Source organism: Dipodomys merriami, unplaced genomic scaffold, assembly GCF_024711535.1.
Source record: "Dipodomys merriami isolate MVZ:Mamm:240054 unplaced genomic scaffold, mDipMer1.0.p SCAF_48, whole genome shotgun sequence".
In the NCBI taxonomy this organism is placed as follows: Eukaryota; Metazoa; Chordata; class Mammalia; order Rodentia; family Heteromyidae; genus Dipodomys; species Dipodomys merriami.
This window is the reverse complement of record NW_027206046.1, coordinates 11,024,345-11,049,871: the sequence shown is the minus strand read 5'-3', so window position 1 is coordinate 11,049,871 and position 25,527 is coordinate 11,024,345. Positions and strand designations below refer to the sequence as shown.

The window sequence follows — 25,527 nt, the reverse complement described above, 5'->3', positions numbered from 1 at the left end:
CCTCGCATCCCACCTGGGAGGCTGGGGAAGGAAGAGCTGAGGCTTCAGGTAAGCAGGGGGAAGGGAGCATGGCAGCAGTAGCTCCCTGAACTTACCTGGTGCCCCACTGTTTTCTTGTGCTCTTTGGCCATCTGGCCTGGTCTGCCTTTAGTGGGCTTTACTGGAGTGCGGCTGAGGGGTGTGCGCCCCGAAGAGGTGGCTGAAGTTGGGCTGATGGCCTTTTCATCATCTTGAAAAAGTTCTGGTAGCATCTTAAACTGAGCCAGGAACAGTAAGGGAAATTGTATGTTTAACAGAAGCCCCATCACTCCTTCCCCAAATACACACAAAGTAAATGCCTAAGGAAGTAATTCGATTTTTCTTTAATATATCTTGGTTAGAATAAGCCTATCTATCCATAATTACCTTGCTTGACTTAAGAACTTTAATTTGTTCTTCAAAAACAGTGTCTTTGTTCTTTTCCAGAAAGCCTTCACACTGATATTCAACCTGAAAACACATGAGAAATTATCTTTAAGTAGTAACAGTTTTGATACTTTCATCATGGATAATGCTTAGGCTATATGACCAGCTCTCAGCAGCCTGGTACCATTATCTTTATCCTTTCCTGAGAAACAAATGTGTTGACTCTATAGGTGTGTGTCTGTACACACACACACACACACACACACACACACACACACACACACACACACACACACACACACACACACACACACACACACACACACACACACACACACACACACACACACACACACACACAGAGTTTTTGTGTATATATATAATTTCATCATCTGATTTGCTAAGTAAACTGTAAAATTTATAAGGCAGTATGTTACCATGCCTTGCTAGTAGAGACATAATGAATAGATCACAGAAGGTATCATAGATCTATTATCTCTATCCTGAAACCCAGAGGACTAGCTATGCTTTAGAACTCAGAATTCTTCACACATTTAGAGATGCAATATGTACCCATACCATTTTAATACCCCCAGAATAGTCTAAGGCATTGGTCTATATTATATATAATATCTATGTATAATATAATAATATTTCTTCATGGATACTTGTAAATATCCACCTTAACTGGAATAAAGACAATAGATACTTTCATGTTCATTTCAGGTCAGAAATCTAGTTGAGCTGCTAAGTAAGCTATGGAAAGACAGTTTTCAGAATTTTCTAGATTTCAAAATTGCAGACAAGAGATTGTAATCTCACATTTATGAGGCATATAACTTAGCTTAGGTTAAAGAAAGAAAACAATTGATTTTCTACAAGACTTTAAAAAAATCAAGTATGAGTAAGGAAAAATATTTCTTCACCATTAAATTTTTTCCCCACTTTAGTATTACAAAAGAAAATAGATACAGTTTCCTTACTTTGTCAGCAAAATGTTGGATGATGAAAGCTTTGTTTGACAAACGGGGCTTTTCAAAGAGTGCACATTTGTTCAAGTGTGTGTTATACAATTTCTGGGCCCAAGTGTCATCTGTACCTTTGGGCATCTACATGGAGAGGAAAAAGAAGGAAAGAAGAAAATACTGAACACGGAGACCCTTTTTCTTCATTGGCTGCCAAGAGAGCATTTTTTTGGCTTTTACCTAATAGTTTGCTAATTCTGTCTGTCTGTCTGTCTGTCCATCTGTTTCTCTGTGTCTCTGCCATTTGTTTCTCTATTTGTCTGTCTGTATAGTACTGTGGCTTGAACTCAGGGCTTGGATTCTGGTTTTTAGCTTTTTTGCTCAAGGCTGGTGCTCTGCCACTTGAAGTACAAATCTACGTCTAGCTTTTTGCTGGTTAATGGAAGATAAAGTGTCTCAAAGACTTTCCTGCCTGAGCTGGCTTTGAGCCATGGTCCTCAGATCTCAACCTCTTTAGCAGCTGAGAATACAGGCATGAGCCACTAGTGCCCAATTGTCTTCCATTTCTTCACTACACTCTGCCCCTAAAAAATGTATTAAATATAAGCAAACTAAAAACCAACATGATTTTTAAAAAAAGTGGTAGCAAGCACGTATCTCAAATCAATTATTACATAATTGATAATTATCTGAAACAAGAAGAGAAATTGTCCCAGTATAGCTTATAACTAGAATCCTTGAGGGGTATAGTGACCTTTCAGAATGAAAGGATGATGGTCAGAGGTTGCCACAATGCACTTCATGTGGCACGTCATTGTACATACCGTGGTACACTAACAACTCTGCTTGAACCCACTACCTTCTGACCTTGGCTCTCTCTCTTGATGCTCCAGATACTCTAGAAAGCCATCTCACCTTGCATTCCTCATCCAGCAAGTCTAGAATACCCAGCTTAGATTCTATTAGATTAATACAAGGCTGATTATCATAAAAATCTATAAGTGTCCAGGGGATTTGTTCTTTCATATATTCTTCTTGTTCCAGTTTGAAGACATGCTGGAATAACAAAGAAAATAAAAGTAGGCATTATTGGACCAAATGATCCATTTCTGGTCAGAAAGAATGGAGTCGAGAAACACATTTTCATAAAAATGCTAAGATATTAATATAATTGAAGAGAAACTCATATAGCAACAACTCTTGTTGGAGGAGTATATTTGATACATAGAAAGAGCAAATAAAAACTACAAACAGAGCTGGGCACCAGTGGCTCACGCCTGTAATCCTAGCTATTCAGGAGGCTGAGATCTGAGGATTGTGGCTCAAAGCCAGCCGATGCAGGAAAGTCCATGAGACTCTTATCTCCAATTAACCACCAGAAAACTGGAAGTAGCACTGTGGCTCAAAGTGGTAGAGTGCTAGCCTTGAGCTGAAGATCACAGGACAGTGCCCAGACCCAGAGTTCAAGCCCCACAACCAACCAAAACAAAACATATATATATATATATATATATATATATATATATATATATATATATATATATATATATATATATATATATATATATAAAATCTAGAGACAGGGTCTCAATATGTAGCCCAAGCTGGCCTGGAATTCACTATGTAGTTCAGACTCAAAATCCTTCCCAAGTTCTGGGATTACAGGAATGTACCACTTCAATGAGCCAGATAAATGTAGTTATCTTAGTGATTTGATTATGCCTATTTCCAAACTGCACTACGTACTTCTGCTTTTTTAAGCAATTTGACAGGGATGCTAACAACATGGGACACAGGAATGCCTTTGGTTGGCACAGATCAACTATGTACAATGGACAGCCTCCAGATTACTCAACAGCCTGGGCAAAACTTGCAGAATAACAAATTCTCCCAAGGGACTGTGGTGCTGAAGTCCACATGCCTCTGAATTATATAACACCTATTTTTCTTATTCTCCTCAGTCAGGGAATCTAGGACTCATTTTTCTGAATTCTACATCCCACACTTCAGGAAGTTATAAGCACTACCAATCCATTGCTTATTTCTGCCAAAGACTTCAACCATCATCCACATTGCTACTCTCATCACCAGTTATTCATTAAATTATATATAGACAGTGCCCTTTGGAAACCATAAACCAAGCAGACAAAGTCACAAATGGGACTGGATTATAAAGGGAAGCATGATAGGCTGTGAGAGTAAGAGCCCTCGCCTAGTCTCAACACAGAGTGATTAGGTTGGGAAGGAAAGGCTCAGGATCCAAGTTCTGAAGATGAACCGGAGCTGAGCTGGTCCAGATGGGAAGAGCAATCCAGCCATGGCTCATGCTCAGGCTGCTCTACCTCAGCCCCGGCAGCCAACACTCCAACTTCTGGTCCACAGATGCTAAAGACACTGCTTGTGCTTAAAGGGTTTCTCTTTTCCTTTCCTTATCTTTCTTGTCTTCTTCTTCTTCTTCTTTTTTTTTTCCAGCCGTGGGGCTTGAACTCTGGGCCTGGGCACTGTCCCTCAGCTCTTCAGCTGAAGGCTTGCACTCAACTACTTGAGCCCACAGTGCCACTTCTGGTTTTCTGGTGGTTACTTGGAGATAAGAGTCTCATGGACTTTCCTTGCCTGCAATCCTCAGATCTCGGCCTCCTGGATAGCTAGGATTACAGGCATGAGCCACCAGTGCCCAGCTTTCTTTCTTGTCTTCTTTGGGCCTGTCACACATCTGGTTATTTTTCTGTGAAGACAGACTTTTGTGACTATGATCAGACAACACATCTTTTCTAGGACCTGAGGCCCCATGCAATTTGGGTGATTTCTGCTGCACACAATCCTAGTGTACCTGGAACATTCTCCCTTTATTCTCTGCTTACTGTAATGTCTAGTGCCTAACCAGCTCTAATAGCCCTAGTTTAAAAGGGGGAAAAATCCATATGAATATTTATATCATGCTAATTAGCAAACTTTTGTTCCTTTTGATTAATGAGGTAAATAAGGGTGTTATATGTCAGCAGGGTGGATGGTACCAATATCTTCCAAAACAATAAACTCTATCTTCTGAAAAATTTCATTCATTTATATGTCATGTTTTAGACTGACAACAGAAACACTAGTCTAGACCTTAAATAGAACTTATTCTTATACACATGCATCTGATTTGGAAAACTCCATGGTGTATCAAAAATTCTGGATGTTCCATTGCCAAAAAAACATGGGCATGAGTTCAAATAGCTCCAAGCAGTAAATCTGCCAACCACATGGTTTCTGATACCAATTTCCCTCAACTACAGCCCTAGCTCAGGGGCAAGGCTATGTTGTCAAGCTCTTTACTTGAAGACCCCAAACTCCTGGCCACAGCTGATAAACCAAATGTGCGGACACACAAGGGTGCACTATGGCAGAGTCCTCTGATGACAAAGTGAACAGGTTGCTTATTCAGTATCAGAAAACAAGGAGATCATCAGGCGGGTAGCAGAAAAGGAGGGAGGGAGGCAAGGAGGAAAGGGAAAGGAAATAAGAGGTTAAATCTACTTCTATATACCTTTTGCCATCCTGACATTAACCAACCCCCAATTTTGTGTCTGTGAAGGTCCGAGGCTTAGTGGACTAAATATAAGGCTCTGTCAAATTTGTCTACCCTGGATGGCTTCAAACCATAATCCTTAGATCTCAGCGTCCTGAGTAGCTAGAATTATAGGTGTGAGCCACCAGCATCAGGCAGTTTCAATGCTTCTTTTCCTTCTCTTTGCTTGTCCAAGTCACTTCTTGTTTATGTCTGGGGTAGTATATCACCTGTACTCTCCTCCCAGCCTGGAATGAGCCACAAGCTCCCAAGCTACATAGGGTTTGTTTGTTTTTTATCCCTAGTATCTGAGCAGTTTCATTGTTTTCTAAACCGCTGATGAAAATTTTAATTCAGGAGTTTACTTCAGGGACCAGGCTTTAAACAAACACTAGGAATTTGAGAAAATGATTTATAGCAGAACAATATTCAAGAAAGAAGAAAACAAAAATCTTACCATGTTGAATTGTTGCTGTAGTTTTTCATTTGCATAATTTATGCAAAACTGTTCAAAACTATTTATCTCAAATGTTTCAAACCTGTAATACCAAAAATAAAATAGGAAGAAAAGAGAAGAAATACTTTTTTTTTCTCCATTACTGGGTCTTGAACCCAGAGCCTAGGGGCTATCCCTGTGCTTTCATGCTCAAGGCTAATGTTCTACTTGAGCCTCAGCTTCACTTATGGATTTTTTGGTAGTTAATTGGATATCAAAGTTTCACGGGCTTTCCTGCCCAGGCTGGCTTTGAACCTTGATCCTCATACCTCAGCCTCCTGAGTAATAAGGATTACAGGCATGAGCCACCAGCACACAGAATGGAAAAAGGAAAGAGAAATGCTGTGGGTTCTTACAAAAAACGAAACCAGAGAATAAAAGGCTAGGTAACAAAGAGATGCTCAATGTACATAAAGGGTTTTAACAGCTAGAGAAGGATATTCAGAAAAGGAAAATTAGCAAATGAAATTAGGATTTTAGAAATTCAGTGATAATTTACCACTAATTTACCACCTAAGAATCTGACAGCCAATTAATTCCACCCATGAGCCTAATTAAATAGCTCAGGAGTTGAGCTAACTTTTTTGTTTTAGTTAAATCTGAGGCACCATGCTGGTAGTAGGGCTTTTACTTAGGGCCTTGTGCTCTCATTTGGCTTTTTCACTCAAGGCTTTTTCACTCAAGGCTAACACTCTACCACTTGAGCCATATCTCCACTTCCAACTTCTTACTGGTTAATTAGAGATAAGAGTCTCACAAGACTTTTCTGCCCAGGCTTTGAACTGTGATCCTCAGATCTCAGTCTGTAATACAGCTGGGATTTCAGGCATGAGCCACCAGCTCCCAGCAACTTTTCGTCCTTCTTTTCTTTTGCCTTTTTAGTCTCATGCAATTCTATTACCGTCATCAAGGTACTCCTGAATTGAGGTAAGGGTCTTCCTTCTCCCCACCAGAAGGAGACAAATACTCAGATACTAAATACTCTCTGGAAAGAAATGCTCTCAGGGAAGTGGTTAAGGAAGTGTGATGGAGGGCCGAGTGCATTGTATGTATATTTTGACATGTCTTAATGAAACTCCTTTGTACAACTAATTGGTAATTTTTTTTTTTGGTAATTTTTTAAATGTGGAAAAAAGAAAAAAAAAAAAGTAACAATACTCTCTGGAAGACCAGTAGCCAATGTCCTTACCCATAAATGTCTAGCACGCCAATAAAAGAGTGTTGCTTTACAGCAGAGTGGAGTGCCTGATTGACATGATCTACAATCCAGTTGAAGAGCTTGGCATAGATGTGCTTGGCCAAAGCGTCACGGGCATTTGTGGCCTGCAGCTTAGAGATGGGCTTGATGTACGTCTCGGTGGCTGTGGCCAGCTTCCGGTGGCAGAGCCAGTGACACATCTCCTCATAATCCACGCCCATGAGGTCACAGAAGATGCTCAGGGGTTCGTGCTTGGGCTGTCAAAAGAGAACAGGTTATTTCTTATGTATGGCCAGCTCAATCAAGTAAGAATTTCCTGAAAGACGTAACAAAGAGGGAAAAGAGACAACTCAGCAATTTCTTTGTTAAAACAAACATTCAGATTACTCAATCCTGATGAGTGATAATAGTATAATTAACCATAAGCCAGCATCTGAGCAGCATTTTGCAATCTCTTTTTTTAGGTCTCATTTTGTAACATATCATCCTTGATTCTTCCTAGATTTGTTAGTATGCCTCTTACAGGACATTCTGCAGGTCCATCAGAGAATCAGCTGACTAGTTGACATGAGGTAGACATGATTCTCTTCTATCTAGGGCTTACTGCAACTAGGGGTCATTGGAATTCATCCAATTATTGCTCCCTAAAATGTAAAATGCTACAAAGAAAAAGGAGTCCGCCTGAGTGAAGTATGTGCTCTCTAGGGAGGTGGGAGGCAGAATTGAGATCTGAAGGAAAATAAGATGCAACTGAATTAATGGGGGGAGGAGGACGGTATTTTCTAAGACATGGGAACAGCTGGAACAAAGATACTATCGTAGGAGGGAGGAGGAGGGAGATCACCCATGGGAAGGACTGAAACAGAGTGAAGGACAAAATGTACAGAAGGGAGCGAGAGAGGCAGGCAGAGGCCACACTTGGGCTAGTCCCACCCTCACAGCAATGACAGGGCACTGAAGAGTTTGAAGCAGATGACATAATGCTATTTGAGTGACTTTTTAAATAACTTACATGCCTAGATTCCCCCAAGAGTGTCTCTTGTGGGCCTCATACCATTAAGCCTGCTCCCACCCCTCCAATTTATTGTAATTACAGGACTGTTTGGAAGACAGGGGGTGGAAGGTGAATAATAATAAAGCCCATTGAATCCAGGTATGAAGATGGCAGAGGGAATCTCACTGAAAGCTGTAGAACAATGGGGGATAGAGGACAGAGAAGAATAAAAGGTTCTGAAAAAAGATAACACATGGGCTGGGAAGGTGGCTCAGTGGTAGAGCGCTTGCCTTGCATGCATGAGGCCCTGGGTTCGATTCCTCAGCACCACATAAGCAGAAAAAAAAAAGCCGGAAGTGGTGCTGTGGCTCAAGTGGTAGTGTGCTAGCCTTGAGCTGAAGAGCTGAGGGACAGCGCCCAGGGCCAGAGTTCAGGCTCCATGACCGGACCCCCCCCCCCCAAAAAAAATAGTAACACATGCATGCATGACATTCCAGGGACTCTCATACACAAAAAAATATATGAACAACCAGGCATCAGTGGCTCATGCCTGATTTTTAATTCTAGTTACTCAGGAGGCTGAGATCTGAGGTTATGGTTTGAAGCCAGCCCAGGCCAGAAAGTCTGTGAGACCCTTATCTCTAATTAAGCACCAAAAAAAATCACAAGCCTTGAGTGAAAAAGCTAAATAAAGGACAGCACCCAGAATCTGTCAAATTGGTTCAGTTTGGGGAAGTGGCTGACGGAAAACGTAAATGCATGTGGACACGCAGCAGGAATTAGAATTTCTCTGATAATGTAAGAAAAACTTCAAGTATAGTTGGATGCCGGTGGCTCATGCCTGTAATCGTAGCTACTCAGGAGGCTGAGATATGAGGATTGAAGATCAAAGCCAGCCCATGCAGGAAAGTCCATGAGACCCTTACCTCCAATTAATCACCAGAAAACCAGAAGTGACACTGTGGCTTAAGTGGTAGAGCACTTGTCTTGAGCTGAAGAACTCAAGGACAGTGCTCAGGCCCAGAATTCAAGCCCCAAAACTGACAAAAAAAAAAAAAAAAGAAAAAAAGAAAGAAAAAAAAAGAAAGAAATCAAGTACACAGTGTCTAAAAAGAACCAACAGAGGGCTAGGAATGTGGCTTAGTGGTAGAGTGCTTGCCTTGCATGTATGAGGCCCGGGGTTCAATTCCTTTAGCACCACATAAACAGAAAAAGCCAGAAGTGGCACTGTAGCTCAAGTGATAGGGCACTAACTTTGACTGAAGAGCTGAGGGACAGTGCCCAGGCTCAGAGTATAGGCCCCATGACCAAAACAAACAAACAAAAAGAAGAAAAGAAAAGAACCAACAGAACTAGGAGCTGGAGATGTAGTTTAGTAGTAGAGCACTTGCCTAGCATTGTAGGCAAGGCCCTGGGTTCAAATCCCAATACCACACACTAATCAATGAATGAATACATGAAGAGAAGAGAATCAACAACAGTAAACCACTAGTTAACTATCACCATATTAAGCTTGTTCTGAACTTACAGGAATTGTGCAGCTGTCCGAATCTCGAGATGTAAACCCAACATTGCCTAAGTGAAGGATGCCAGCAAGTATTCGAAAAATTCCCATTTGATAAGATTCACTAATCCCTGAAACAGAATAAATGAGCAAGTGATCAATTTTAGGATAACAATGAAACAATTATAGCACAAGAGTTTAATTCTAGAATATTGCCAGATGCTGTGAGCACAGAGTCAGAGGTAAGAAATTAACACCATAGGCCCCTGAGCCTCAGAGGGCAGATTGCTACACCTGTCTCTGCTTCCATGTTCTCTGAGATAAGTGGCTTCTTTAAAGATGCCACTTCTTTGTCAATGTAAGACAAGACAACAGTATACCTAATATACCATGGTACCCATGGAAAGTAGGAAATAAAACATTATAGGCACACTCTGAATTTAAGTACTTCATTCATTTTTTTCCATTTTTATTTATTTCTACTCCACATGTGAGCTGTAGTCCAATAAAGTTGTTTTGAGCTAGATTATTTAATTACTTCCAAGTATAAATCAATGAGATCCTGTGATCTAAAAGGCTCAGTCTGGTTTTATACTCTGGCCTGATGGATGAGTGTCCAAATATAGCATGGAAGAGGACCTGAAGACTGAATGAAGTAGGATGGGAAAGTCAGGCAGTTGCTGATCATTATTAGATCTGGCTTCATATGTCAGTAAAGGAAATAATTTCTAGAATATTAAATGTAAAAATAAAGAGAAGTAATGCAATTATTTCCAAATATGTAATCTTACTCAGGGAAATTGAGAATTGACCTCATAATGAATGCTTTTTGCTATCTCTTATAGCTTTGTAAAATTCATAATTTAGCCCTATCCATTTTATGATCTTTAATATGCACATAAATCATTAACAGATCTTGTTAAAAGACAGATTTACAATCAGTAGGTCTGGGAAGATCAAAAGACTGTACATTTTTAACAAGCTCTACAGTGGTTCTGAACCACACTTGGATTAGCAATGTTTTTCAATTACATTAACTCATTTAAGGATTCTTTTAAATGAAAAAAAATACATGATTTTTTTTAGTTTTTGTATTTTAAGGTAGCTCTTTAAAAAAATAATAATTCAGCTTTGAAGTTGTAGAAACTATAGCTGTAAAGATGAATTTATTCATACAAAGACCAAACATTCTTTTAAATCCCAGAAAGGAAACAGTAATGTCTGTACCATTTCAAACCACTAGAATAATATAATACAATGTTCAGTCACCATACCAGGTCAATCACAATTCCAAGCTAAAAAAAGACTCCCAAAACCAACCAGCCAAACACTTCCAAAAATGTGATCTTGTACAGGAACCCATTTCATTTAGCTTTTTGTAAAAATGTAAATAAACAAAAAATATGTTTTTCTTTCCCTGATACTTTAGATCTGTGTGTATGATTTTTAAACAGCTTTCTGGAGTGATAATTTGCATAGTACAACATTAAGTGCTCAATGACCTTTGGTAGAGTTAAAAAATTACCCAACCAGGGGCTGGGAAGGTGGCTCAGTGGTAGAGCACTTGCCTTGCATGCATGAGGCCCTGGATTCAATTCCCCAACACCACATAAGCAAAAAGAAAAAAAAGCCGGAAGTGGCACTGTGGCTCAAGTGGTAGAACGCGGGTCTTGAGCTGAAGAGCTGAGGGACAGCACCCAGGCCCAGAGTTCAGGCCCCACTACTGGACCCACAAAAAAAAAAATTACCCAACCATTACCATAATCTAATATTGTAACAGTTCCATCACCCCAAAGGAAACCTTGTGCCTTTTTGTCCGAATGTGTTCTGGTAAGGTATGTTAACTCTCTGAGCAATGTTCATTACTTAATATAAAGCCAAACTCATATTTCACACAAAGGTTGTTTATGACAAAAGCTATTGCTCAGATGAGCTCAAGAATCAAATGACAGTTGGGCACCACGGGCTCACATGTGTAATCCTAGCTCCTCAGGAGGCTGCAAACTGAGGATTGAGGTTAGAAGCCATCTTGGGCCAAAAAATCTGAGACTCTTATCTCTAATTAATCAGCAAAAAGCTGGAAGTGGAGGTTGGCTCAAGTGGTAGAATGCCCAGCCGAGTAAGCAAACTGAGTAATCACAAAGTCCTGAGTTCAAGTCCCAGTACCACCGAAAACTGAAAGGATATTACCCAGCAGAGTGCAGGCCTGCCTGGTGTGGGCCATCTCCTTTGCATCATCCACTCCTTCAATCACAGGACTACCTCCTTGCTTTGTGTAATGGAAGTTATTTGCATCTCCTGCAATGAAGGAGACATGAAAGGCTTAAAGTCAGAAACTGTGATGTGTACAGGCTGCACAGTCTGGAGTACTTCCTGTACAAAATTCCAAAACTACATAATGGGATAAAGTATAAATATAAATACCTTAATTGGTGATATGGGCACTACTTTTCTATGAGTTTAGTTCCCAACTACATGTTAGAACTATTTCTTCAAATATTTTGCTCAAGGCAAATATTTTAAATGTATGCAAAAATTTTCAGACTAGAATAATGAACCCTATATATTCTTCACTTGTCATAAATAAGCATGACCTTAAGGCCAGCCCTGTTCTATATAGAGAGAGCCCCTCCCTCTTCCCCAGTCCTATGAGTTATTCATAAGCCAACTGCAGACTTTAAAAAAAAAATCACTTCAAAAATCGGGCAGAAATGGATGCATTTTTAGAGAAATACAAGTTGCCCAAACTGAGCAAAGAAGAAGTTAACCAATTAAATAAGCCAATATCCTATAATGAGATACAGGAAGCTATCAAAAGTCTTCCAACAAAAAAAAGCCCAGGACCAGATGGATTCACAGCAGAATTCTATAAAACCTTTAAACAAGAACTAATACCCATACTCCTCAAGCTCTTCAGAGAAACAGAGAAGGAAGGAGCTATCCCAAACTCATTCTACGAAGCCAATATCACACTCATCCCCAAACCAGGCAAAGACCCAACCAAAAAGGAGAATTACAGGCCAATCTCCTTGATGAACACAGATGCAAAGATCCTTAACAAGATTCTAGCTAACAGAATCCAGAAACACATAAAAAAAATAATTCACTATGACCAGGTAGGCTTCATCCCAGAGACACAGGGATGGTTTAACATACGTAAGTCAATAAATGTAATCCAACATATCAACAGAGCCAAGGTCAAGAATCACATGATTATCGCTACAGATGCAGAAAAGGCCTTTGACAAAATTCAACATTCATTCATGCTAAAAGCTCTGGAGAAAATAGGAATAGAAGGAACATTTCTAAAAACAATAAAAGCCATTTATGACAGACCAATAGCCAATATTATACTTAATGGGGAAAAGCTACAACCAATTCTCCTAAAATCAGGAACAAGGCAAGGATGCCCACTGTCTCCACTCCTCTTCAATATAGTCCTAGAACCCTTAGCCAGGGCAATAAGGCAAGAAAAAGACATTAAAGGGATCCGCATAGGGAAAGAAGAAGTTAAACTATCCCTTTTTGCGGACGACATGATACTATACCTCCACGATCCCAAAAACTCCATCCCCAAACTCTTAGAAATCATAAATCACTTCGGCAAAATAGCAGGATACAAAATAAACCCACAAAAATCAGTTGCCTTCCTATACACTGATAATGTACAGGAAGAGAGGGAAATAAAGGGAGCAACCCCATTCACAATAACCTCCCGAAAAATAAAATATTTAGGAATTAACCTAACCAAAGATGTAAAAGAACTATTTAATGAGAACTATAAAAAGTTAAAGAAAGAAATTGCAGAAGACACTAGGAAATGGAAAGACCTCCCATGCTCCTGGATAGGCCGACTTAATATAGTAAAGATGGTAATACTTCCAAAACTAATATACAAATTCAACGCAATTCCTATTAAAATCCCAATGACGTACATCACTGAAATACAGAAAACAGTCCAAAAATTCATATGGAACAACAAAAGACCTAGAATAGCCAAAACAATTCTAGGGGATAAAGACAATATGGGAGGGCTATCCATGCCGAACTTCAAACTCTACTACAGAGCTATAATAACAAAGACAGCATGGTACTGGCACAAAAACAGACCCGAAGACCAATGGAACAGAATAGAAGATCCAGAAATAAATCCACAGGCCTACAGCCAGCTGATATTCGACAAAGGAGCCAAAGACATACAATGGAAGAAACACAGCCTCTTCAACCGCTGGTGCTGGGAAAACTGGGCAGCCACATGCAGAAAACTAAAAGTGGACCCCAGCCTATCACCATGCACCAACATCAACTCAAAATGGATTAAAGACCTTAACATTAAACCTGAATCTCTGAAACTACTGCAGGACAGAGTAGGAGAGACACTTGAACTAATAGGCACAGGAAGGAACTTCCTGAACAGAGTCCCAGGGTCACAACAAATTGGAGAGAGACTCGACAAATGGGACTACCTTAAAATAAAAGCTTCTGCACAGATAAAGCTATCGCAACCAAGCTAGAAAGACAACCAACTAATTGGGAAAAAATATTTACCAGCAATATATCAGACAAGGGGTTAACATCCTGTATATACAGGGAACTCAAGAAACTAATCCCTCCCAAACCCAACAAACCAATTACTAAATGGGCAAGGGAACTAAAGAGGGACTTCTCAAATGAAGAAATAAAAATGGCAAAGAAACACATGAGGAAATGTTCATCATCCCTGGTGGTGAAGGAAATGCAAATAAAGACAACCCTGAGATACCACCTTACCCCAGTCAGAATGTCCCACATCCACAAATCAGCCAACGACAAATGCTGGAGGGGATGTGGAGAACGAGGAACGCTATTACACTGCTGGTGGGAATGTACACTCATACAACCACTTTGGAAAGCAGTCTGGAGGGTCCTTAGAAAGCTAAAGATTGACCTCCCTTACGACCCAGTCATACCACTTCTAGGCATCTACCCTGAACAACAGGAACCAATATACAAGGACACGTGCACCTCCATGTTTATTGCAGCACTGTTCGCAATAGCTAGGATATGGAAACAACCTAGATGCCCCACCACAGATGAATGGATCCAAAAATTGTGGTATCTATACACAATGGAATATTATGCAGCCATTAGAAATGACAAAATAATGGCATTTGCAGGGAAATGGATGGAGCTAGAAGGAATCATGTTGAGTGAGGTAAGCCAAGAACGAAGAGACAAACAGTACATGGTCTCCCTGATAAGTGGATGATGAATCCAAAATGTTAGGTGATATGACAAAACTAACAGGACTTAAGAAACAAAGAACTCCCACTCATCTGGTTGAACCACTACTAAATATCCCCATGCTGCTGATCACATATATGGTATATAACATATGAGCACCGTTATATATTACAGACTGTGATAGACAATTTGCTCCAGGAAAGTTAGAATGAACTTGTGACTTTAAATGAGCATCATTATTCCACAATACTGTGAATTTCTGGAAATTAAGTAATCACTTAATCACAATCAAAAAAAAAAAAAAAAAAGAACCTTGGGGAAGGGAGGGAGGGAGGGGATGGTAGGGGGAAAACAATGGAGGGGGTAACAATGTTCAAGAGGAAGTGTACTCATTACCTCACTCATGTAACTGTAACCCTCTGTATAGTATCTTTACAATAAAAAAATTAAAAAAAAAAAAAAAACTAAAATCAAAAGCTCAAAAAAAAAATCACTTCACTCATAAATATTTCAGCATGAAATAATACTATATTTAACAAGTAAGTTTGGGAACCTCAGAAATTAATGGAGAGCAATAATACCAACATAAGTCTCGTGTGGCATCATACCTAATCGTAGCATTTTAAATTCAGGTAACTTTGCTGAAGCACAGAGCTGATAGAAGATATGGTAGTTTCTCTCTTCTTCTGCCTTTAGAGGAGGAAAAAATTTTCAATTATAGCATTTTAATATAAAGCTCAGAAAATTCCATTGTAAAACATATTTTTAATATTTAATTACTTCAATTAGTAAAAATCCCCAAATTTATTATTATTTATTTGCAATTAAACCTTCTGATTCAGTGTATTTATGCAAGCCAGGCATGGTGTATGGCAAGTACCTTAAGTTCCAACTAATCAGGAGGGGGACTTGAGACCAAGAGTTTGAGGCCAGTGTGGAAAATACAGTAAGATTTAGGCACTTAAAAGATAAAAACAAGCTGGGCACTGGGGTATCATGCTCAATTGACTAAGAAACAAGAGAAAATAGTATTTTATTTTGTTTTGTTTCTGTCGGTCGTGGGGCCTGAGCTCTGGGCCTGGGCGCTGTCCCTCAGCTCTTCAGCTCAAGGCTAGTGCTCTACCACTTGAGCCAGGGTGCCACTTCCAGCGTTATCTGCCTATGTGGTGCTGAAGAATAGAACCCAGGGCCTCATGCATGCAAGGCAAGCACTCTACCACTGAGCCACCTTCCCAGCCCCCAAAAATATTTTATAACTGGACATTCATAAAGCTTGTGTAGGATGAGAAAAGACAGAGTAGAATATAATTTAGTAAGAAATTTAAAGAATAGAACCAGCTGGGCACCAATGACTCACGCCTGTAATCCTAGCTACTCAGGAGGCTGACATTTGAGGATCACAGTCAAAGCCAGCACATGAGACTCTTATCTCCAGTTGCCCACCAGAAAAGTAGAAGTGGCTCTGTGACTCAAGTGGTAGAGTGCTTGCCTTGAGCCGAAAAGCGTGGGAACAGTGCCCAGGCCCAGAATACAAGCCCCACAACTGACAAAAAAAAAAAAAGCTACTCAAGAGGCTGAGATCCAAGGATCCTGGTCTGAAGCCAGCCCAGGCAGGAACATCTACGAGACTCTTATCTCCAATTAATCAGCAAAAAGCCAAAAGTGGGATTGTGTTTCAAGTGCTAGAATGTTAACCTTGAGCTACAAAGCTAAGGGAGAGCACCCTGGCTCTGAGTTTAAGCTCTGGTACTAGCATAAAAATGAGTAAAAAGCAAGTGGCCTGTGGCTTAAGAAGAAACATTAAAACTGTTTTTTAAAAAAAGAGTAAATAAGTGAATGAATAAACTAAAAATTATGTAGTCTAAATGCACATCTGTACATACATGTGTAAATCTTATTCAATATGAAATATCTGCTAGTTGAATTAGTGGAAAAAGTTTATATATAGATGGCCATAGTCATAAGACGTAAGTGCAATGGGGAAGCTAAATGATTTTGTGCAATATTCAATGCTATTTTCTAATGACACTTTGTAGTTTCATGTGTATACAAATATTTTGGCTGAAAAAAATTATCCAAAGCCGGGTTTCATTGACTCATGGCTGTAATCCTAGCTACTCAGGAGGCTGACATATGAGGATTGCAGTTCAAAGCCAGCCCGGGCAGGAAAGTCTGTGAGACTCTTATCTCCAATAAACCAATAGAAAACTGGAAGTGGTGCTGTGGCTCAAGCGGTAGAAGTCTTGCATTGAGCTGAAGAGTGCAAGGACAGCGCCCAGGCCCAGAGTTCAAGCCCCATGACCAAAAAAATAAATTAAAAAAAATTCAATCTTTGCTACAGAGTCAAATGTCTTCTGTAGTTGTTTGCAGGAAATCCACAAATGTTCTTCTGTATCCTTTGTTTTTATATTTTAAAATCACTATTTTCCAAATTTAAAAAATTATTTATAATTCTAAGGTCATTCAAAAATGTTTCTTGATAGTCTTTGCCCCACATATGTCCCTACAAATACAATTACAATAATAACAGTACATTCAAAATTGAGCTGCAATATTCTATCATCACATCTGTTGATTCAGCAGTATATCCAGATGTTTGGATATTACTATTAATAAGGTCAAGGTGAGATTTTTTCATGATTAAAGAGGACTGATGTCTGGCATGGGGAAGGAAAACACTGGTCAAATTAGCAACATACCAACAATCCCAATGCTGAGTAGGTAAGAGACCAGTGGCTGAGCATGCCCAACTAGAAAAGCAGGTGGGTCTGTTCCTTTGTACAGTTAGGACCACATCCAGTCTGATTTTTACTGGCTGTGTGACTCATTCTGACATACTGAGCATTCTCAGTATTCTCTACTCTGGGAACTGGGGAACAATGGAAATCACTGCCGCATCTCTAGATGAGATAATAAAGATTAGGCCTTACCATTTAATATTAAGCAGCATACTAACCAAGGAACTATTTTTCCTATTAATTTCACCTTTTGATTTCAGTTTTTCCTATCAATTTGACCTTTACTTGCCAATCAAATCTTGGGCTTGATATTCTTGTAGAGGTATCTATGTCTCACTCTCTTCTGACTACTAGTTTTCAAAAAGTCTTGTGGAAGCATGCATGGGTGGAATAACACTGCTCTGTGTGCAGCTGGATAGTAGAACACTAGATCCCTATTCAATCAATTATCATATTTTAGGTGCTCACAATCAGACACAACCCCAAGGCCAAAGCCAGGATGGGTAGATGAGACTGCTAATGTGTGCCTCTTGACATGCCCCAAATATTTTCAAGAGCATTACAGACTTGGCAACAGAAGCCCCATTAAGGAGCTCCTGAATCTCCAGATCTCACAGTCTGGGTCACATACTGGGTTATGAAGAGCCGGGCCTGGGCATTGCCCTGAGCTCTTCAGCCCAAGGTAAGCGCTCTACCTCCCTTCCCAGCCCACGCTCTACTACTTGAGTCACAGTTCCACTTCTGGTTTTCTGGTGGTTAACTGGAGATAAGAGTCTCACTGATGTTTCTACCTAGGCTGGCTTTGAACCATGATCCTCAGATCTCAACCTCCTGAGTAGCTAGGATTACAGGCATGAGCCACCAGTGCCCAGCCATGAGGAGTCTTGTTTGTTTTTTTGGGTTTTTTTTTTTTTTTGGTCAGTCATGGGGCTTGGACTCTGGGCCTGGGCACTGTCCTCAGCTCCTCAGCTCAAGGCTAGCGCTCTATCACTTGATCCACAGCGTCACTTCCGGCTTTTTCTATTTATGTGGTGCTGAGGAATCGAACCCAGGGCTTCATGCATGCAAGGCAAGCACTCTTACCACTGAGCCACCTTCCCAGCCCGAGGAGTCTTATACTAGAAGTTTCCCAAAGATAAATCCATACTCCCTAGTAGGCTATAGGTGAATATATGCCTCCTGGTATTGAAAACTTGCAGATCAGAAAAGCTCAAGAAGCCAGGTCTGCTGATATATATATATATATATATATATATATATATAACTTATAATCCCAGCAATTCTGAGGCTGAGACAGGAGGATTGAATTTGTGGCCAGCTTAGCCTACATATTGAGATCCTGTCCTAGAATAATATAATAATACATATACATTGTTAGTCACATGAACTCTCTTCCCATAGCTTAGTATACTCCTTCCCCTCTCCATAGCTTAGTAATCTCCATTCCTAGGCAACACTAAGCCCATTTAGTAAAGGCAGTAAATAATAAACTCCAATCCCCTTTACCTTGGGATGGCACTTCTTTGGGGCAGCTACCACCATATAAGGCAACAAGAGCCCCTTGGAGTGACTTTCAGGTCTGGGAAGTTGCTGGACCCCTTATCTATTATTTGGACAGTAACCATAAATCCTAGTCTGCCATGATGAATCCCTTGGCCTACATGTCCACACCAGGTCTCCGTCTCCTAGCCTCTTCTAGCCCTTCCTAAACCTCCTAGGTTATATAGGTTACTTCAGACAATAGCCAGTGCTTCTTCTCACTTCTCCCTTATGAGAAGGGGTCTTGCCGGCCCCTTTCCTGGCATTAAACCTTGCTTTGCTCTCTGTACCTGGGTGTCTGCATGGTTCTCTGGCAAAGTCTAATTTACCCTATCACACATGAATGCAAACAGGGCATACATGTATCAACCACTGTCTTCTGATACACATTTACACATGGGTTATTAAGATTTTTTGTTGTTGTTGGTCGTGGGGCCTGAACTCTGGGCCTAAGTGCTGTCCCTCAGTTCTTCAGCTCAAGGCTAGAACTCTACCACTTGGGCTACAGCGACATTTCTGGTTTTCTGGTGGTTTACTGGAGATACAAGTTTCACAGACTTTCCTGCCTAGGCTGGCTTTGAACCATGATCCTCAGATCTCAGCCTCCTGAGTAGCTAGGATAACAGGCGTTAGCTACCGGCATCTGGGTATGAAGACTTCTTTAACTGTCAATATTCTATCTAAACAATACCATACTCTAAGGGAAGAGAAGGAAGAAGATGGAAAGAATTTGTTTTTTCTTGAGTTGAGCTCAAGCTGTAATTCAGTGAAGGAATAAACCAACACCATCTTTCCTACCAATTTGAAAACATATGAGACAACACTAAATAGCATTTCTTCTTAATTAAGCTTTCCAACAGGAATGTATAAGAAAGCCAAGATTATCAGAGCACTGGTGGCTCATACTTATAATCCTAGCTACTCAGGAGGCTGAGATCTGAGGACTACAGTTCATGACCAACCCAAAAAAAAAAAAAAAAAGAAAAAGAAAAAGTCAAGATTATTAAACCTAAATCGGTACCCACTCCCAAAGACTATTATTAGCCTTCCTCTAACAGGCCTTCATTTCCCATACTTCTGTCCAAGTGAAGTTTGTAGTAATGTGTACAAACAAAACACATCACAAACTACCAATCACACGGCACAACATATATGAGTCCATGTACATGAGTGTAAGCCTGCTTACCTGGAACACCACTCTGGATTTCTCTAAAAGGTAAGTTCTCATATTGGCACCGATGATTCGATATCGCTTATCAAAGCCAATCTCAATATACTTCCCGAAACGGCTGCTATTGTCATTTCTGGTTGTTTTAGCGTTTCCAATTGACTAAGGAACAAGGAGAAAATAAGATTTTAGAAGTGTTATTTATCATAAGACATTTACAAAGTTTGTGCAGAGAGAGAAAGGACAGAGTAGAACATAATTCTTTAAAACATTCTTTTAAGAACCAAGCCAGATGCTGGTAGCTCTTGCCCAGCTAATCCTACTCAGGAGGCTGAGATCTGAGGATCACAGTTTGAAGCCATCCCAGGCAGAAAAGTCTGTGAGACTCTTACCTCCAATTAACAAGCAAAAAGTTGGAAGTGGAACTATGGCTCAAGTAGTAGAATAAATGACAGAGTTAAGATAGATCATTAATTTGCTTTAGTCTTTAGGGTCTCTTTAGAAACTGTAAGTTTCTAACATCTTCAAGCTACAAATCTCGAATCCAACTGCTTATAACCATGTAATACTCATCAAAATTTTAATGCCATTTTTAGTAACCAGAGGAAGTAAAACTTGGTTCTGGTTTTTGATCGTTATTATCTAACTTGGAAAACATCTGCTACAGAATGCAGAGACTTTAACAGTCTCTAAGTTAAAAATTAAAATGGCATACATCTGTTTTTTGACTTAGGTGACATGCTTCTAAAAATTCTCTCTCAAGGCAAAGCAAAAGAAAGTGGAGTTAGAAAAGCAACGTATTCACATAATGCATACATTAAGTGTTAATAAGTTTATTTCATTTTATAAGCTTATCACCTTTCATTTTAGCAAAGTGTGTTTTAGGATTAGTATATACAAACCAGATGTGAAGCCAGACACTGGTAGCTCATGCCTGTAATCCTAAACTACCCAAGAGACTAAGATCTAAGGATCCTGGTTTAAGTCCTTGAGACTCTTGAGCCACAGCTCCACTTCTAGTTTTTTGTTGGCTGAATGGACGTAAGAGTCTCTTCAACTTTCCTGTCCAGGCTGATTTTGAACTTCAGTCCTCAGATCTCAGCTTCCTTAAGGAGCTAGGATTAGAGTCATGAGCCACCAGCGCTCAGAAAAGTCTTTTAAAATCTTAAATTTGCTTAAGACTTGCTACTCTCTTTTGACAAAAATACCATATTTCCTCCTGCCATGCTATTTCATAGAACTTTCCAGTTTTCTCTAGCTTCTTTCTGTAGCACATCTAGCCCTGTGGGCCTCTCAATTTACCAAGACCAGAGGTGGGGAACCATTTTTTTGCCAAAGTATTATTGTGACATTTATAACATCATTCAAGGGTCATAGAAAAATTATCAATACAAGTGGAAGGTCCTTGGACCGCTGAGGAAGAACACAGATTTCTGTCCTGTAGGGACCAGATTTCTCAGGCCTTATGCGGCTCGCAGGCCGGAAGTTCCCCACCCCTGCAAGTCTAAAGGGAAACCCTGTAGGGGAGAGGTCACAGCTCTGTGACTTGAGGTGTCACACACAGCACTGCAAACCAGGCACAATTACCTCTGCACAGATTATTGCAAACACATGTACCACGGTGTACCAGGCCAGTGCTAACTCCGTCTGTGATTAGCTGATAAATAACGCTTGACAAAGGAAAAAGACAGGAATAAAAACAGGTCCATAGGAATTTTAAACAACAGAGGTTTCTGCATGTTCAAGCTAATTTCTTTCTACTTAATAAAACTTGGTTTTTTTTCTCTATTTTCTTTTCTCTTCCATTTCCTCTCTCCTCCCCCCTCTTTCTGTTTCTTTCTCCCTTGCTCCCTCCTTCCCTCCCTCCTCCCTCTCTCTCTGGAAGTCCTGGGGATTGAACCCAAGGCTTCAGTAAGTACTCTACAACTTGAGCCATGCCCCTGGTCCTTATATTTTTTGTTTGTATTTTGTTAGCATGACCCTATCTCACTAACTGCCTGAGCTATACTGAAACTTACAAGCTTCCTATCTCTGACTCTTGTAGTTGGAATTACAGGCATGAAACCACAACATACAACCTTTTTTCCATTTTCTTATAAAACTATAACTTTCTTAAAGGTATTTAATATGTATTCCTCTAGTTAGAAATCTTTTTTTTTTTGTCAGTTATGGGGCTTGAACTCTGGCGCCTGGCATAAATCTTAAAATATCAAATTCTCATGCAACCAATGTCATTGCCTTCAGCATAGGCGTATCAAGTTTGTGTTTGACTTTTGAAACTACAACACATTTTCATAGTTCTTCTATACTCAAGAACATATAGTTAAGGGGCTGGGAAGACAGCTCGATGGTAGAGTGCTTGCCTTGCATGCACGAAAGGCTGGGTTCGATTCCTCACCAAATAAGCAGAAAAACTTGAGCTCAAGTGCACTAGGCTTGAGCTGAAGAACTGAGGGACAGTGCCCAGGCCCAGAGTTCAGACCCCACTACCGCCAAAAACAAAAAACCAAACTAACAAAGAAAAAAAAAACACACATAGTTAAGGGCTGAGGCTACAACCCAGGTAGAACAGCCCCTGCCAGCCAGCACGAAGCCTTGAGTTCAAACCCTAGTACCGCCAAAAAAGCCAAACAACAACAACAAAAACCATTATCATTACTGAATCTCTCCACTGAGCCATACATGTGATAAAGTCAATAAAAAAAAGAAAAAAGCCAGGTGCCAGTGACTCACACCTGTAATCCTAGCTACTCAGGAGGCTGAGATCTGAGGATCACAGTTCAAGGCAAAGCCAGCTGGGGCAGGCATGAGCTTCTTATCTCCAATAAACCACTAGAAAACCAGAAGTGGCTCTGTGGCTCAAGTGGTAGAGTGCAGGGACAGTGCTTACGCCGAGTTCAAGCCCCATGACCGACGAAAGAAAGAAAGAAAGAAAGAAAGAAAGAAAGAAAGAAAGAAAGAAAGAAAGAAAGAAAGAAAGAAAGAAAGAAAGAAAGAAAGAAAGAAAGAAAGAGAGGAAGGAAGGAAGGAAGGAAGGAAGGAAGGAAGGAAGGAAGGAAGGAAGGAAGAAAGTTTATGAGATCATGGTTTAAATTTATAATTTGAATTTAGGAAAAATATTAAAATTACAATTTATGAATAACTAGGTTGTCCTAAGCATAGAAAATGAACTCTGAAGGCACATGCCTTCAATCCCAGCACTTGGGAGGCTGAGGCAAGGATGTGCAAGTGTTAGACCCCCTTGAGCTGTCTCAAGGAAAAGAAAAAAAAAAAAAAAAGGAAAATGAATTGTGAGTAAAAGAATAATGGAACTCCCTAGGCACCAGTGGCTCACACCTTATTTCTTAGATCTTAGTAATCTCAGATACTCAGCAGGCTGAGAGCTGAGAGTCAGTTCAAAGCCAGCTGACACAGACAAATCCAAGGGATTTTTAAATCCAATTAACCAGTAAAAAGCTAGATGTATAAGGTGTGCACCAAGTAGAACACCAGCCTTGAGTGAAAAAAGCCCCGTGAGAGTGTGAGGCCCTGAGTTCAAGCCCCAGTATCAACACAATAAATAAATAGGATTACAGGTGATACTCAGGAGGCTGAGATCTGAGAATCACAAGTCAAAGCCAGCCTGGGCAGGGAAGTCTGGAAAGTCTGTGAGACTCTTATCTCCAATAAACCACCAGAAAAGTCTGTGAGACTCTTATGTCCAATAAACCACCAGGAAACCGGAAGTAGTGTTGTGGCTAAAGTGGTAGAGTGCTCGCCTTGAGCTGAAGAGCTGAGGGACAGCGCCCAGACCCAGAGTTCAAGCCCCATGACTGACAAAAAAAAAAAAAAAAAAAAAAAGAAGACGATGAAAAAGAAATTCATTCATGCTTGAGCAATAGCAAAGCCTATGTTTTAGAAAAAAAATTAATTAGAACTCAGCGTGGAATGATTAAGTTGTACTCTCGTTAGCAGCTATGCGGGGGAAGGATGAGTCAGTCAGCTCACTAGGCACTATTCTGTTGGTTTAAAATGCAGTGTTAGGGATAAAAGCAGATTCCTCTCTAGCCAGGCTTCACTGAAAATGTCTATCTTCATGGAACATTCAGTTTCCCTAGAGCTCTTACTAGCCAAGAGAAAAGGGTTTTCATAATTTGACACTTTTTGACATGTGCTATACACAACAATTTTTGTTTTTTATTTTTTTCAACATACTTCTTCATCCAAGACTAGAGAACACAGCTTTCTTACCTCCATGATGGGGTTGGAAGCCAACACTTTCTCCTCCACATTGGCCTCACTGGCGGAGCCACTCACGGTGGCAAAGTATCTCATGGCATACTTAGCCGAGACCGTTTTTCCTGCCCCAGATTCTCCGCTTACAATGATGGACTGATTTCGCTCATCTCTGCAAGACAAAGAAGAGCCTTCCGGTGCTGCCTGTTTCTGACTGTGACTCCCATCCAAGGGACCAAAATCTCTCCCTGTCCCCCCATAACATTTTGGGAAGAAATGATTATGAGCAACTACTTATAAACTAAAAAGTGAACTGAGGAGAGCCAGGCACCACTGGACCTCTGGTGGTTACACCTGTAATCCTAGCTACTCAGGAGGCGAAGATCTGAGGATCCCAGTTCATAGCCAGTCCTAGGCAGAATAGTCCGAGAGACTCTTGTCTCCAATTAACCAGCAAAAAGCAAGATAGAGAGCTGTGGCTCAAATGGTAGAGTGCCAGCCTTGAGCAAAAAGACCTAGAAAGAGCAAGAGACCTGAGTTCAAGCTCCCTGCTCCATAAAAACAAAAACTGAAACACCTCTATGCTCCTTTAGTATTTTAATATTTAATAATAATCCAGGCCATTTTATATTTACACATAGCTAGTCACCTTAAAATATCTAAGACTTAGCAGAAAGGAATTCATTTTTGCTTCCCATTAGCAAAAAAAAAAAAAAAAAAAGACAATGAAAGCTCTCCCCAACCTGGCCATTTGCTTGTAAGCTTCTTCAGCTACTGCGAAGATGTGAGGATCCATGTCCCCCATGTTCTGACCACTATATGCATTGATGATGTCTTCTCCATAGATGGGCAGCTGTTCATAGGGATTTATAGCTACTAGGACAATTCCTGAGAGGAGGAGAACACAAAGAAAAATGTCAGTAACTCTCTAGAAGGTACTTCAAACTTGTACAACAAGATGGTCAATACAAAACTTTATTTCAATTGAGTTCATATCCAACTGGTTAACTTTCAAGGGTCAAAATACATTTGCCAAGCACTGGTGGTTTACACCTATACTTCCAGCTACTTAGAAGCTGATATCCAGAGGATCATGGTTCAAAGCCAACCAGGAGAGGCTGGGAATGTGGCTTAGAGGTAGAGTGCTTGTACAGCATGCATGAAGCCCTGGGTTCAATTCCTCAGTACCACATACACAGAAAAAGCTGGAAATGGTGCTGTGGCTCAAGTGGTAGAGTCCTAGCCTTGAGCAAGAGAAGCTCAGGAACAGTGCCCAGGCCCTGAGTTCAAGCCCCAGGACCAACCAAAAAAAAAAAAAAAAAAAAAAAGCCAACCAGGAAAAGTCTACAAGAGTCAGTCTCCAACTAAGCAACAAAAAGCTGGGCCCAGCCAGCAGAAGCAAAAAGGTTTATCCCAAGAAAAGTCTATCCTGGCTGGGAAGGTGGCTCAGTGGTAGAGTGCTTGCCTTGCATGCCTGAGGCCCTGGGTTCCATTCCTCAGCACCACATAAGCAAAAAGAAAAAAGCCGGAAG

General features: G+C 40.4%; 1 protein-coding gene across 4 annotated transcripts in view; it reads right to left on the bottom strand.

The window, feature by feature from the left end:
* Myo5a (myosin VA) overlaps positions 1-25,527 on the bottom strand; it is a 128,332-nt gene that overhangs the window by 63,846 nt on the left and 38,959 nt on the right. For all 4 annotated transcript variants that reach the window (XM_069995386.1, XM_069995387.1, XM_069995388.1 and 1 more), the window contains exons 4-15: positions 24,739-24,883; positions 24,011-24,167; positions 19,799-19,942; positions 14,944-15,025; positions 11,303-11,410; positions 9,137-9,243; positions 6,606-6,871; positions 5,378-5,459; positions 2,286-2,426; positions 1,389-1,514; positions 406-489; positions 96-257 (exon numbers count right to left, since the gene is read on the bottom strand). In XM_069995386.1, coding sequence (XP_069851487.1) covers positions 96-257; positions 406-489; positions 1,389-1,514; positions 2,286-2,426; positions 5,378-5,459; positions 6,606-6,871; positions 9,137-9,243; positions 11,303-11,410; positions 14,944-15,025; positions 19,799-19,942; positions 24,011-24,167; positions 24,739-24,883 — 1,604 coding nt within the window. The remainder of the gene's footprint in view (positions 1-95; positions 258-405; positions 490-1,388; positions 1,515-2,285; positions 2,427-5,377; positions 5,460-6,605; positions 6,872-9,136; positions 9,244-11,302; positions 11,411-14,943; positions 15,026-19,798; positions 19,943-24,010; positions 24,168-24,738; positions 24,884-25,527) is intronic.